Here is a 14880-nt window from a genome sequence, read left to right on the forward strand (position 1 = left end):
ATGAGACAAAGGCGGTCGCTTATCGAGCCCCCGCATTCCTTTCAGGTGATGCCCCAGTGGCCCGGGGGACACGGCTGTCCTTGAGGGGCTGCCCGCCAGGGAGGAAGGACCTCTGAGCCGCTCCCCTCCGTGACTCAGGCTACCCCTGCCTTCCAGTCAGCCGGGGGTGGGGGTGAGGAGGATTCCTGCCGTGGGAGCCCTCCCCACACACCCTCCCTGGGCTTTTGAAAGGAAGGGACACCATGGTGACATCTGTTCCTAGAGGGATGGGCTGGGGCCGAGTCTTAGGAGGGAAGGGGAAGAGGAAGACAGGTCACATTCACTCAACCATCCCACAACTGTAATGCCACCTTCTATCAGGGCACAGGTGTGGGTACTAGGACCCACTAATGAACCAGACCCAGAACTTGCCCTCAAGGGATGTCCTACAGAGGAGGTAGGTAGACGCCCAGATGAGTGAAACACTGGGTGGAAGGGCAGGGTGCAGATGAGCTCAGGGAGGGCCTGTCTGCGCCGTGCTGGGTGGGGCTGGGGTGCTTTGGAGAAGCACGGGTCCCTTGCCCAGCCCCTGGCGCATCAGCAGCCCTCCACAGGTACTGTGTGAGTGAAGGAATCCTGGAGTTAGCTTTGAAATAGCAGTGGGACAAGGGGTGGGTGGAACGGAAGGACACAGGGACTAGGGTAACAGCATATGCAAATGTCCGATGGTCCGCATGAGTACTGGCATGGCGGAGCAGTGAGGACTCTGCAGTTGCCTGGGCACTGGGTGAAGAAGCTGGTGAGGAGGCTCACGGGGTAGGTTCTGATGGCCTTGAAAGCTAGACTGAGGCCTGGGGTTATTTTGCTGGCACTGAGAGGCTGGGGAGGCGGGGTAGAGAGAGGGCTCGGAGAGGCAGGCCCAGCCCAGCCCAGGGTCAGCGGAAGGAGAGGGGGGACCCCTTCGCCTGGGTGGCTTGGAGAGGCTGATCTGCGGAGACAGGGGCTCCAGCTTCTGTGGGGCTGTGCCCCCCTTGCCTGCTGGGCACTGGCGCCAGTTCTGCCGATTGGTGGGTTGGGCTACCCCCTCAGGCGGCGCTGACTCAGCGTCTGAAAGGTGGTTCCCACAGCCCACATCTCCCTGGGAGCCAAAGGCTATGCCATCCATGCTCCTCCTCCAAGTGGGTCAGTGCCCAGGGCCACTGACAGGCTGAATGGAGGCTAAGATTCCTAGTCCACCCACCCCTGCCAACCCGCAAGGCCTCAGGCAGTCCTTTCTGCTGTCTAACCACACACCACCCCAACTGGGATGGCTTTCCACTCCCAGAGGTCCCAAGGTGTGATAGTTATCAATACTTCGTTTTTATTTTAAAACAGTGAAAAGAAAAATAAATATCTTTGAAGAATAAGAGTACAGGGGTAGGGAGGTGGGGCTGGAGACTTGGGGGTGTCCTGGCTTCGGTGGTCTTGCGCGGGGGTGCCAGGGGCCTGGGATCTGCAGGCCGGCTCCTCCCAGCCAGGCCCTGCCCCGTCCCCGCTGGGAGGTCCGGGGGCTCCGCCACCCTCGCCTGCCCGGGGCTCCAGGCGGGGCGCTGCGTCAGCGGAACCCGCGGCGGATTAGACCCGTGGCGCCCGCTGCGCCCCCAGCTCCGGCGGGCGCGCGGGGCGGGGGGCGCCGCCCCACCGGGGCTCTTCTGTCTGCAGGCCCGGCGTGGTGACCGCGGCCTCAGTGGTGCCCCATGTCCTCCATGCCCACGCGGCCCCAGACGCCCAGCACGAAGCTCTCGATGTCGCACTCGTTGGCACCACGCACGATGCGGAAGTGGCCCCTCTCGCCCCAGGCTGGGCCCCAGGAGTTGGCGGCCGTCTGGGAATGAGGAGGGGTCGTGAGAAGGGGACTGGGAGTAAAGGGAGGAGGAGGGGAAGGTCGGGGCCGGCGACAGCGCGGCCGGCACGCGGCGGAGGGACTCACCCAGTATTTGAGCGTCCTTCCATCTGGCAGCGTCTCCTCTCCCCACCTGCGGGGCGGAGTCGGGAGGGGAAGGACGCTGACTCCACCAGCTCTCAGGGGCTCAACCCCCCTGGGGCCTTCCCTATCCAGGCCCCTGTTGCCTTTGGCGACAGTGGGTACACCCTTAGGACTTGGATGGGTCTCCGTCCCTCTCTGCACCTCCCGCAGTCTGCATGTCTCTAAGTCTGTGTATGCGCCCAGGGTGGGGGAAGGCACCAAAGGGACAGCTGGAGGGGCCAGGCAGAAAAGGAGGGACCCTGGGACTCCACCCTCCAGGGACCCACACCCTGGGGATCAGTTCTGTGGGGACTCACACATTTGCCTGCCCTCCCTCCTCACTTGGGGTGCTAGGGACCAGAAGGAAGAGACTCAGAGAACGTGGGTATCTTAAAACCCCAAACTCCCACTGCAAAGTACCTTTCATTGGTTGGACAATTGGAATCGGTGACTCTAGCATCTCCCCTTATATCAGGTGGGGAAACAGGGCTGGGGGAGTGAGTCAGGCAGAGTCCCGACAGGTGCCGAGATGGGGGGAGGTCTTGCAGTTCTTGAATCCTTGTGTCTCTTTCACTGGGGCTCATTTTATCCCAGTGTGTAAGGAAAGAACACTTCCTAGAACACCTTAAAGGCCCCCAACTCTCGGTACGACCCAGGACGAGTCCGTCCTCTTTTTGAGTCTCGGGGTGGCTTCCTCCTCTTTGAAATGGGCCTTTGCGGAGAGATGGTGAGGACTCAAGGCTCAGAGCCCTCAGCCCCCTCTGCCCACCAAGCCCCTCACCCTGTGATCTTGACCGAGTGGGTCCCATGCCGGCGGTAGCGTTCCGGCCTCCCATGGCTCACTGGCGTGTGGCTGTAGACGCCGCCCTGGTACAGGAAGAAGTCCTCGTGCACCTCCATGAGGGCTGTGGGCAGAGGTCAGAGTGGGGCTGGCTCCGCCCGTTAGCACGGGCACCCATGCCCAGGCCCCAGGGCACTCATCCTCTCTCGGGAGCAAGACTCGAAGTGCCTCCTCCGGTGCTGCTCGAGAGAAGGGGACAAGATCCCCCACTCCCGGCCCCAGGGGACCTGCTGCTCAATGCCATACAGATTGCTTGTGCTGCTGTGCCCAGTCTCAAGCAGGCACGAGCTTCTGGAACCAGGGGGCAGGAGGAGGGGCATTTACCTTGGACAGGGCCGTTCTCCATCAGCTCCTTCATGATCTCCTTCTCCTGGAGGGAGGCGGTGGGGAGGAGAGGATTCATCATGGGGGAGGCTCCAGCCTGAGGCTAACCTCCCAGCTCTCCGCCCTCTGCCCCCCACCCAAGCGCAGACTTACACTGGAGCCGAGGCGGTAGGCAGGAGTGACCTGGTAGATGTCATTGGTGTGGACACGGCTATTGGGACAGTGGGCAGTGGCCTGGCGCTTGCCCCGACCCATGGCCCGACTGTGCATCATGCAGCGGGGGGCGGGGCCAGCCTCATCCCGCTCACGACCGGAGAAGGGGTAGCAGTGGTCAGACACAACCCTGGTGGGGCAGCAGGAGGGAGCGACAGCAGAGTGAGCACGGTGCGGCCCCGCCCGGGCCTGGCCTGCAGGATGCTTCCTAAGAGCCCCGCTTCGTGCCCTCGTACCCTGCCCACTGCCCCCTGCTGCTCACCCTCTACGTCGCAGGAACCACCAGGCGCCATCAAGATGCCCGCCGCGGCAGCCCTGCTGGTTGTGCGTGTCACAAGACAGCAGGTTCTGGGGTGACAGGACGGGTGTCATGTGCCCCAGAGAATGGATTGAGACGCGATCCGATGCCACGGCTGGTGGGGGAGGCAGAGGAGCCATCAGGGGGCTCAGGCCTTGGTGCCCCTTTCCCACCACGCCAGCCCCCGACCTTGGACAGACCTGCAGTGGAGAATGCCCAGGAGCCCGCACAGTTGCCCTGGTCTAGAGGCTCATGAATCAGGTTGGGCCACTTCTCAGAGGCCTCGAAGGCTGTGGGTAGCACCTCCCCTGGGCCCAGCACCGTCTGCAAAGCAAAGGTCATTCTGTCTGCCTCCTGCCTCTGACCCGACCTGACCCTCAGGAGCCTGGTGGCATGGGAGGGCTACCAAGAGTCCAGGGCCTCCTGCAGCCCTCCTGATCCTGAGCCCTCTTGCTGAGAGATTCCAGCAGCCTCCACGCTGACTCAAGTGGAAGATCCAGGCACCATTTAGTGCCTCTCTAGTGTCAGGTAGGGGGTGACTAGTTTTAAAGATGGGACAACGGAGGCCAGGAACAGGGAAGTGGCCAGGCCAAGGTCACCCCGCTTTCCAGCCTCAACTTGTGCCTCATTCCTGCTTTGCGGCTTCTGATCTGCCTCATCCTTCTTCCCACCAGGACCTTGGGCTTCAGGCCCCAAAGGGCAGGGGAGGGAAGAAGCAGAAAGGTCTCGTGACCAGGCAGGCTGCCAAGGTAAACAGCAGGAGGCAGAAAATAGCAGAGGCCCAGGGGAGTAAGGGCAGGGGCAGGGTCTGGTCACCCCAGCCTTCAGCTGAAGTCCCTCTGCAGGGAGGGCCACTCCGGCCAGCAGCTGCCTCCTCCTTGCCCACCACTGATGGATGGAGCCTCCAGCATGTGCCCCAGCCCTGTCCCACTGAAGCGTCCCTTCTTTACCCTTTGACTGTTCTGGGTCTGGTTTCATTTCTCCTCCTAGAGGGTCCCCCTGGTGGGAAGGAAGAAGCCCCCTCCTCCCTCAGTTCCACTGAGTCGGCGTTTGTTTCCGAGAATTGCTGCTCTCTGGCCAGAGCTGGAGGAGTATCTGTCCCTCCTTCTCAAAATACCAAAGTGACCTCCTGGCCCCTTGGGCCCTGACCCAGCCATACTGGGACCAACAGCATTTTTCCCAGGCTGGGGAGGCCAGGGAGGGACTGATGCTGGGACCACAAATCTCAGAAGCTGAGCATCAGTTCTTCCAATGCAGCACATTTTTTTATAGGCAGGAACTAAAGGCCCAGAGAAGGGGAGTGACTTGCTCAGCGGCACACAGCCTTTTGGTGGGAGATAGGCCTAGGCCCTTGGAGGAACAGGGCACAGAGTGCAGGGGCCCTGGGGTCCTAGGCCATGGGGAGATGGCAGGATTGTGGGCAAGGATGGACTTACGTGAATCTCATTCATGCTGGTGACGGAGGAAGAGGGGCGGATGGTGCCCAGGCGGTAGCGAATACCCTCATCCAGGGTCATGCCCCAGAAGGCACTGTGGTTCCCAGCCCTCCAACTGAAAGAGAGGGGATGGAAGTCACAGACCTGCCAAGGTTGGGGGTCCTGGAGGTACACGCATGTGGGTGGAAGAGACACATATTGGCTAAGTGTACAGATGAATAAGATGGGAGTGTGGGTGTGCCTGGCAGGGCATGCATCTCGGGCGGAACGTATGCGTGCGGTACATGCTCGTGCATGCGTGCCCACCGGGGGCATCGCCAGGGCCTCTCACCCGTAGTTGCCCTGGTTGATGGCGTTGATCATGTCTTGGTCCACCAGGCATGGCTCCTGGTCACACTCCCACTGCCCTTTCTCCTGGCACGTGCTGGGACAACAGGAGAGAAGGAAGAGGTGAGTGCGGGCTGGCACCCTGCGAAGGGAGGAGGCCTCAGAGGCCAACAGGAGCCCCGGATTCTGCACCAGCGTCCATGGGAAGACCCCTAGCGGATCCCCTGTGGCCTGGTGGCTTTAAATGTCAACTTCACGTTCACGATTCTCAAGTTTGTATCTGCTGCCTGATCTCTCCCCAGACTCCAGATTCAAGAATGTTGCTGCCACTCGTCTTCACCACGGGGGTATCTACCAACAGGTCAGACTGGACACATCCCAACCCGCATTCCTGACTCCCTCCTCCCATGCCTGATCCTCCCCGAGTCTTCAGAAAATGGCCACTCCATCCTTGCTGGAGCTCAGGCCAAAAACCTGGGAGTCACCCTGGACACTTTCTCCCACGTGCCGATCCAATTCATCGGCAGATCCTCTTGGCTCTCCCTTAAAAACACACCCAGAATCCAAACCACGTCTCATTCCTTCCTGCAGCCACCGTGGTCCACTCACCCTTCACCTGGGTTACGCTGCTGCCTCCTCACTGTCCCCCCGCCTCTGCCCTGTACCCTCTGCCAGTACATTATTAACACCGCTGCCAGAGTGACCCTGCTAAACCCGAGTCATAGCATGTCCTTCCTCCGCCCAGAACCCTCCACTGGCCGCATGTCGCAGGATAAGAGCCAAGTCCTTTCCGTGCTGCCAAGGCCCTGCATGATCTGTCCTCTTGTTCCCTCTCTGACCCTCTCCTTGTCCTGGTTCCTGTGGCCCCAGCCAGGCTGGCCCCCTGACTGTTCACACCAGCCGTGCTCCTGCCTCAGGGCCTTTGAGCGGCTCCTCCTCCATCATCCCCACGGCTCACTCTCACATCTTGCAAGTCCTTATTCCAATGTTACCTTCTCAGGGAGGCCTGCCCTGGCCACCCCATCTTAAAGTTCAACATCTTCCACCCTTTCTAGCCTGCTTCCCTGTTTTATTTTTCTCCTTAGCATGTCATCGCTATCTGACATAGTATATATTTAGTTATTTATAGTGCTTATAACTGTTTCCTCATACACTCTGAGGTCCTTGAGGTCCAGTATTGTTTGGTATCTTTAGTGCCTAGAAAACAAAACCTAGGATATAGCAGTCACCCAATAAATGTTTGTTGAATGACTGAATGAATGGAGGCAATATACAGAAGTGACTAAAACCACGGGTTCTGAAATGCAAATCCTAGGTTCTGATCTTAGCTGACCGGTCATGTGTCCTCGGGTAAGTTATTTAAACTCTCTCTCCCTCGATGTTCTTGGCTGTAAAATGAGGACGATAATAGTACTACCTTCCAGGAATTAAATAGCAGGCTTGTAAAATATTTAGCACAGGGCCTGGCCCATCTTAAGTGCTCAAGAACTGTTATCTACTATTATTGTTCTCATGACAGGAACCCCGACCCCCCCTCTTGAGTTTCACTCATGTCCAACTGGCCTCCTGACACTCTCTGAGTGTGCAAAAGGCATCTGAAACTGAAAATAGCCAAAACTGCCCCCCCAGGCCTGCTCCCCCTCCACCCTCCACTCAGAAAATGGCACCGCCCAGCTGTTCAAGCCAGAGCCTCACCCCCCGCCCCCAATGCCATCAGCAGGTCCTGGGACACACATCACAGGAGGCTCTGAATCCATCTTTCTCCCACCCCTGCACTGCCACCCCCTACTCCGGTCCCGTGTCACCTCTCGCCTCACCCTGGCGATGGCTTCCTAACCAGGCTCCCTGCCTCTTCGAGATCCCCACAGCACCCCCACAATCCATTCCCTACCTCCTCTGAAGCCAGAGACATCTCTGAAGAATGCGAGTCAGACTGTGTGCTCACTGAGTGGCTTCCCATGACACTCAGAACAGAATACAAAGTCCTCTGCACAGCTTTTGAGACCCATGGGATGGGCCCTGCACCTCCTCGGGACCTCTCTCCCCATTTCGCAGCTCCAGCTGAAGTGAGCTGGGGCCCACTTCCCAGCCTGGGCCACTTGTCCCCTAGTCCATCCATCTCCCTGGTATCAGCATAAATGTCTCTTCCCGAGGGGCCTTCCCTCACCCTCACCCGCCTCTAAACTGGGACACCGTTCTTCTGTTTTCTCCCGTCACACGTCTAACAGGTGGTAATGACATGTTTATCTGCGTGCGTGGTCCTTCACCATTAGACTGGAAGCCCCAGTGCAAGGAGGGGACTGTCTGGTGCATTCTGGCTGAATCTCCTTGACGCAGCACAGTGCCTGGCACATAGTACGCCTTTAATAAGTAGGTGTCATCTCAACAGTTGAATTCTACGCTGCTTTTACAAGCTCATAACTCTGCTATTACAAGATGCTAAACTGTGTCGTTCCAAGCCTGCCCAAGGCTCCCGCCTCCCATGTTGCCTTTTAAGGAGGCTCAAGGGGAACCTTGTATGGCTGGGCTCTCCAGCCCCAGGAGACTATGGGGGAGGGGGGCTCCCCATGTCCTTCCCTTCCCCATCTGGCTCTCCAAACAACTTTGGAGGGCTCACACAGCCTGGAAGGTCCACAGACACTGCCCCCCACCCTCACTCAGGTGTGGGGCACTGCAGGGAACACAGTTGCCCAGAGCTGGCCTGGAGGGGGAGGTCAGTCCTTTCCTGCCACCTCCCCCTATGTCCCCAGGGCTGCCCAAGCAGGTCTGGACAGGGCTGGTGGCTGCAGGTCCCAGCATTCCAGAAGGGGCCTGGGTGGCTGAGCCCCAGGGACCGGAGGGGGAAGGAGTTAACCCCTCGGAGTCCAGAGGCATCCTGTCAGGGCCGGCAGAACCACATCCATCTTCCTGAACATACACGCACTCACGCCACACACCCGCACACACATTCCCTCACCAGACACACGCTGAAACGCATGAGTCCTCACTCTCCCTGTGACCCAGGCACCCCTCAGGCCAGCGAGGCAATGGAAACAGCTTGTGCGTAATGCATTCCAAAACAATCCGTCCTCCCCGGGGCCTCTCAGTCCCAGGCAAGGAGGGCACGGGGTGGAGTGGGTGCGGGGCTTCCTCCTCTGAGTCGTGGGGTCCCCATTCTCTCCATTCGGGCATTCAAGGCTTCTGACCCAACCCTTCTCCACTTCCCAGCTCAGGCCTCAGATCAGAGTAGGGGGCACCCCGACCCCTTCGGCTTCCTGGCAGGGAGGGGTGTGGGGGGCACATTCCAGGGAAGGTCCTACTACAGGCGGGCCAGCCTCCAGCTCGGCCATCCCTGACCCTCGTCCGGTCCAGGGCAGCGGATGCTGCAGTCAGAGGTTTCCTTCCTGGCGCCCCCTTCTCGGACTCTCCCATGACACAGAGAAAGGTGGGGAGGGGCAGCAGCCCAGCCCGAGTCAAGAAGGGCAGGAAAGGCTGCACCAGGTCAGGGCTGCACCTCGGGCCAGGTATCCATGGTTGACCGCTCCTGGGGAATGTTGTTATGTAAGTTTACACGGTCAGTGTGAAAATTCCCATTTTATAGATGAGGAAACTGAGGCTCATAGAAGGGAAAGGTCTTGCCTCCAGCAAGTAAGTGATAGGGATAGGATCTGAACCAAGTCTACTGGCTACAAGGCCCACAAGACAAGCCCCCTCCAAGCTCCAAACACTCACCAACGGTTACAGTTGTCCCAGTAGGTTCCCAAGACTGGATAGACACGACCCCTGTGCACACATCCTGGTGGGAGAGAAGAGCAGAAGAGAAGTGGAACCGAGACCGGAGATAACGGGCAGAGACGGCCAGGTCCTCAGAGGTCAGGTGCCCCAAATTCTCCCAAACACGCACGTATACACGCACACTGACCCCAGCCCTCACTGAAACCGAAGCCAAACTATAACTTGAGACATCTCCTGCAGGGTCACACCCCAACTGCTACTTGGGAAGTTCTTCAATGACTCTAACTTGGATCCCTCTTGCTTCACTTGGATGGCAGCCCACAACATTCCTTGGATTCTTTGCCATTTAAGTGAGTTGGGGCTTGGAGATCGGGAGTGGGTGGGGCATGGGGAAGCTGAGACCCAGAGAAGGTAAGTGACTCCCCAAAGATAACACAGCACTTTGGGATGACAACCCAGGTAGGCAGTCTCACGCCCATGGCCCCATGGAATTGTGGGAAGGAATTCAAGTGATTCTCGGAATGAACAGGGGCAAGCGCAGAGGAAAGCATGGCGGTGAGGGCTGAACACATTTGACCCACCTCCCAGGTGTGACCAGCCATCTCAGGGATAGAGAATCCTGGGCAAAGGCAAAGGAATGGTTAAGAGGACCCTGACCAACCCCTGCGTGTTTTATCAGCCTGAGGGTGAGTCAGCAGGCGGGGCCAGCACCTTCCATATCCAGAATGGAGACGGGACTCGGAGAAAGGGCAGGAGGCTGCCCTTCTCCTGGGCCCGCTTAGAATCCCACTGACCAAGGATCTCCTCTCTCAGTCTTGCTGTAGAGATCCAAGGTAGACCAGAGCAGGGACTTTCCAGAGGTGCAGAGAGTGGGGCGGGGTCTCTCCCAGATTCTACAAAGCCTCCCCTGGAAATGTCACTGCATCGGCCTTGCTCCTGAGCCTTGCTGAGTTTGGGGCTGACAAAGTGACCCACCCTCCTGGCCGTGTGGTGCCCACCTTGGACGGGGGGAAAGGGGGGCGGCACCCCGAGGCAGAAGTCCCAGAAGTCAGGGCAGCAGTCGGAGACGGTGCGGTTGCAGAAGAGGTCACAGTAACAGGTAACACCCAGGTAGGGCAGGGCGCACTCGTCGGCACGGCCGCGGCAGCACAGGTCCTGCTCCTGGCAGTACCGGCCGCCTGCATCCCGGATGCCCCGCAGGTGCAGAGCCGGTGCTAGCTCCCGGCGCCCACGACCCCGCCGGGCACCCAGGGCCAACTCGCCAGCCAGCAGCAACAACAGCAGCAGCCCCAGTGGACATCGCCACATGGTGCCTGCTGGGCCCAGGGAGGGCAGAGGTCAGGGGTCAGAGGTGGTAGGCAGCAGAGAATCCCTGGCACCCCAGGGACTGATCTTGGCTTCGTGGGGCTGCGAGTCAAGAGGGTTCAGCAGGGTCAGAGACCCTGATTCCTGCGTCCCCAGGCAGAGGAGGCACAGTTTATGTGCCCTGGCTTACAGGGGGAAGGGGACTGGGCGAGAAATGACGCCCCTCCCTGACCTGCCTGGGGACCATCACAGACTGGGGACTGTGGCATTCTTGGTGCCCCCACTCCACACCCATACTTGGGACCTCAGGTCTCCTCTCCTGTCCTGGGTCCCTCTGCCCCACCCTCAGCCTCCACTCCTGACAAGGGTCCTTAACTCTGTGTGGAGGGCCGCCCTCTCTCCTGTTCCTCTCCGTGTCCTTCTGCCCCCCTCCACTCTCCCTCTCTGCCATCCGTTTTGGTCCCTCTGCTTGTCCCCCCTCCTCCTCTCTGTTCCTTCTTTCTACGCCTCTCCCCCCTGAGCAGGGGAGCGTCCCTACCTGGTGAGGGGAGTGGGCTGGGCCCGGGCTGCCCCGCGCGCCTGCGCCTCCTGGCTCCGGCGCCGCCGCCGGCCGGACACTCAAAGTCAAGTGAGGATCGCGGGGCGGGACCGCCTTTTGTACCGTCCCGCCCGCCGCACCGCCCCGGCCGGGCTGCGGGAGGGCCGGGCTCCGGCGCGTTAGCACCTGCGGTCGCGTAGCTCCGAAGCTGGGACTTGCGTGAGGGACTGGGAGCACCTGATTGTCCTCCTAGGTCTCCGAGGGCAGCTGTTCCCTTAGGCGGAATTCCAACCTAAGCAGAAAGGATTGTGGTCTGACACCGGTAAGGACTTCCCAGGGGGCCTCGCCGTGGGGCTGAGGGTCTCCCGCGGAGAAAGGGAGAGGGGAGACAGCCGAGTTCCGAGTTTCAGACTTAAGATTGGGAAATGATGGCGAGGGTGTGGGCAGCAAAAGTCCCTAAGCCCCGCCTCTGACCCCTCAGTAATAAAAACAGCCACGCACATCCCTCTTCACAATGCCCCCCAGGCTGGGAGGGCTTGGAGCCGCCCCCAGCCGCCCCCATTCCCAGGAATGATTGGAATCCGGAGAAGACAGTTTAGGACCCTGGAGACGCCTTATCCTCCCCGTCGGCTCATCCTCCCGAGTGGGTGGGGTGGGTGTGGTGTGGGGGCCAGCCTCCCCGCACGGGGACCCCTCTTTGGGTCTGCCCTCCCCAGGCTACCTGGGCACCTTGCCAAGCACTGCCCCCTCTACCAACCCCGGGGGCATCCTGCTTGGCACCTGTCCCCTTCTAGGACCCAATGGCAAGAGCCCTGCCAGCTGGCGCCCCCTGCAGAGCCCCCCTTTTCTGCTGGAGGCATCAACCCTTCCTTTGCCCAGGCTGGCCTGGGCCCCAAACAATGGGGCTTCTGTCCCGCCAGGCCTGCCGTCACCTTTTACCTCCCTATTGCGCAATGCCCTCTATTCCAACAGGTTGGGCCCAGGCCAGAGGATTCTCCCAGCCGGGAGGATGATAGAGACTACACCTGGACAGACGCCTCCCCTCCCCAGGCCTGAGCCTCACACAGCACCCCTGGGGAGGGGACACAGCAAGTGTGGGGATTCCCTTTGCCCTCTCTCTGACCTCCTGCACCCCTCCCCCAGCCGAGGGGGATCCTCAGCTGGCCAGCTCCTGGGGGAGGGGAGGGACCAGGACAACGGGCATCTGTGACTGGGTTACCCCCTGCCAGGGGGCACTGGGCAGTGAGTCACCAAGGGGATCCTGCCCTGGTGAGGGGGTGGAAGATGGGGGAGTAATGTCCTGGGGCCCCTGCATTGGCTCTGACACACCCAGGAGCTGGCCCACCTGCTCTCTTCAGGGACCTGGTAGGACAAAGCCTAGATGGGAAACTGAGGCTCAGAAGAACACACTGGAGGTCACACTCCTTTCCTCCCAGTCACCTTAGTCACCCACTACAGGTCTCAGCACCGTCCTGGTTGGGAAGGCCCTTTTCACACCCAGCGTGCAGTCATCTCACGGTGAGGCGGCCCCTCAGGATCGGGATGCATCGGACCCTCAGGTGGGCTACGGAGGCTGCCTTCAGAGGAGCTCGCACATGGAGTGCCCATTTCCACGCGTCCGTGGCAGAATGGCTCCGGGGCTGGGGGCTGGGGGCTGGGGCTGGCCCAGGGGCATCTGGCCTGTCCTTTGCCCCAAATCACCCCCTGTAGGCCATCCATGTGAGTCTGTGTTGTGTGTGCGTTTATGTGTGTGTGTGTATGTATCTGAGGAGCTGTGTTTGTGGGGTGTTTCTGGTTGAGCGTCTGTCTGTCTGTCTGAGTCCCTTGTCTCTCCGTTTACCTTTCTGTCTGCTCTGCGCCTGTGACTCTGTCTGGATATTGCCTCTGTGTGGGTCATGGTTCTCTCTGTCCATCAGAGTGTTGTTTGCCTGCATTTGTGTACTTGTTGGCTTGTGTGTCTGTGTGTATAGCTCTGTGACTGTCCCTGTCTGTGTCCGCCTATCTACTAGGTGTCTGTCTGTCTGCCTGGCTGGCTGGGTGTCTGTGTGTCTGTGTAGGTGTCTGTTTGGGGGTTTTGGCTGTCTGCCTGTCCTTGCTGGTCTGTCTGTGCATAGAAGGCAGGAACACAGAGCAGGGAAGAGAGCAGAGCCAAGAGCGTGGCCTGGGGGTCCCTCGTCATCACTGAGCTTGTGCTGAGTCTGCCCCAGTGGAATCTCGTGACTCACTGGGTGCCTTGGCCAAAGGAGAGGAAAAGGGCAGGGCTCTGGGGGGGGCTGGACACCTCACTTTCCTTTTCTATGGCCCTCTCCTTCCTGGTGACTCACTCTGTGCCTCATTCTTGTCCAAGGGCCTGGAGCAAAGCAACAGGTGAGGAGACACAGCAAGACTAACCCTCCAAGCCCTTCAGCCTCCTGGGAGGCAGGCGGCCTGGGTCTTGGCAGTGACTGTCCTTCCTCCCTTGTGACCCTGGGCAGCCACTGGCCCTCTCTGGGCCTTTCCCATCTGTACCTGGATGCTCCCTAGAGGCCTTTTGATGCTCTTTTGTTTCTACAAGGGGAGGTGAAACCAGAAAGGGGCAGTGACATGCCTAAAGTCACACAGCAGAGCAGAGGCCCGGACTTTCTCTTCTCCCCAGGGGTCCAGGCCTCCCACCCTCCAGCTGCTCCGAATGCTTAGAATGGGCCATTCTCCTCTGGAGGCTGAGCAGGGCCCTCTGGGAAGACAAAGACCCATTGTGCTCGGCTTGACCCAGGTTCCTGGCCGAGGACCCACTACTTGAGGCTTGGGGGCTCAGATGTTTGGGTGCCAGGTGGCACTCCAGCTAAGGCTGGGGTCCCTTGTGGCCCACTGTGGTCAGCTGGACATGTCCAGAGCTTGGAGCCACAATACCTGGGACTGAGTCTGGGATCCAGGCCAGGCTGAATGTTGTGTATGTAGGGCCATGTCATGACATGCGGGGCTGCCTGGGGCCTGTTGGATTGTCACTGTCTGCAGGGCCATGTGACAGAGAGAATGTTGCACCACTGTAGCATGCTGGAGCTTGTGGTAGATCCGATTCGGGACCCCGTGGCAGAGTGTTGGACTGTGCCGTGGCACGCTGCACTGTCTGATTTTCTCATTCATTCACTGGGTATTTGTTGAGCATTTACTATGTGCCAGGCTCTGTGCTAGGTGCTGAGTGTTCAAGGTTGGGCTAGACAGACACAGATCCTGCTGTCATGAAGCCTTCAATCTAATGGGAAGACACACAAATAAATAAGCAAAGAAACATATCAATAAGTCATTCCACAATGTGCAGTGCTATGAAGATATGCACATGGCACAGGAACCTGAAGAAATGCAGTGGTCAAGGAGATCTCGGAGGGGAATGGCATTTGAACTGAAATCGGAAAGATAAGAAGGAGGCAGCCATTCCTAGAGCCCAGGGGAGGTGCTTCAGGAAGCCAGGTCAGCATAAACAAAGGCCCTGAGGCCTGGCACAGGCTGGTCTCTTTGAGGAACAGAAGAAAGCCCAGAGCGGCCACACTTCTGTGAATGAGGGGGACAGAGGAGCAAGACAAGGCTGGGAGGTGGGCTGGGGCCCATTGTGCAGGATCCTCCATCGTAAGGAGCTCAAACTGCCTTCTGAGCACTGAAGACGTTTAAGTGTGGGAGTGAAATGATCTGATCCACATGTGCAGTCGCCCACTCTGGCTGCTGCAGAGAACAGATGACTACAGGGTAGAGATGCTGAGGCTTGAACGAGGCTGGTGGCCGTGAGATCAAGAGAAGCGGACCTATTTGAGACCACCTCTGGAGTTGACAGCACTTGCTGAAGGATCCGATGTGGAGGATGGGAGAGAGGAGACATCCAGGAAGACTTCTGGGTTTCCAGTCTGGTGGGCTGCTCCTCCCACTGAC

The 14880-nt window shown here is 59.4% G+C and overlaps 1 protein-coding gene across 3 annotated transcripts; it reads right to left on the bottom strand.

Annotated features, from left to right (window-relative positions):
- Positions 1–1316: 1316 nt before the first annotated feature.
- TINAGL1 (tubulointerstitial nephritis antigen like 1) lies at positions 1317–11144 on the bottom strand. 3 transcript variants are annotated; one of them, XM_046661955.1, is made up of 12 exons: positions 10981–11144; positions 10136–10453; positions 9135–9198; positions 5428–5520; positions 5097–5211; positions 3861–3984; positions 3625–3775; positions 3303–3492; positions 3150–3195; positions 2766–2889; positions 1949–1994; positions 1317–1843 (listed from the first exon to the last, which is right to left on the bottom strand). In XM_046661955.1, the coding sequence occupies exons 2-12, from the start codon at positions 10443–10445 to the stop codon at positions 1703–1705; spliced, it is 1404 nt and encodes a 467-aa protein (XP_046517911.1). In that variant the 5' UTR covers positions 10446–10453; positions 10981–11144; the 3' UTR covers positions 1317–1702. The 3 variants fall into 3 exon arrangements, with proteins under 3 accessions (XP_046517911.1, XP_046517909.1, XP_046517910.1); XM_046661953.1 differs by having other exon boundaries at positions 10136–10544; positions 10981–11117; XM_046661954.1 differs by having other exon boundaries at positions 10136–10450; positions 10981–11112.
- Between the last annotated feature and the right edge of the window lie 3736 nt (positions 11145–14880).

Source organism: Equus quagga, chromosome 5 (genome assembly GCF_021613505.1).
Source record: "Equus quagga isolate Etosha38 chromosome 5, UCLA_HA_Equagga_1.0, whole genome shotgun sequence".
Classification (NCBI taxonomy): domain Eukaryota; kingdom Metazoa; phylum Chordata; class Mammalia; order Perissodactyla; family Equidae; genus Equus; species Equus quagga.

Excerpts from the sequence above, each read along its gene's own strand:
- TINAGL1 (XM_046661955.1), bottom strand. The coding sequence starts at position 10,445 with ATGTGGCGATGTCCACTGGGGCTGCTGCTGTTGTTGCTGCTGGCTGGC. Across the intron at positions 9,199-10,135 it reads CCCCTTTCCCCCCGTCCAAG|GATGTGTGCACAGGGGTCGT; the intron begins GTGGGCACCACA and ends CTCTCCCACCAG. Across the intron at positions 1,844-1,948 it reads GAAGGACGCTCAAATACTGG|ACGGCCGCCAACTCCTGGGG; the intron begins GTGAGTCCCTCC and ends CCTCATTCCCAG.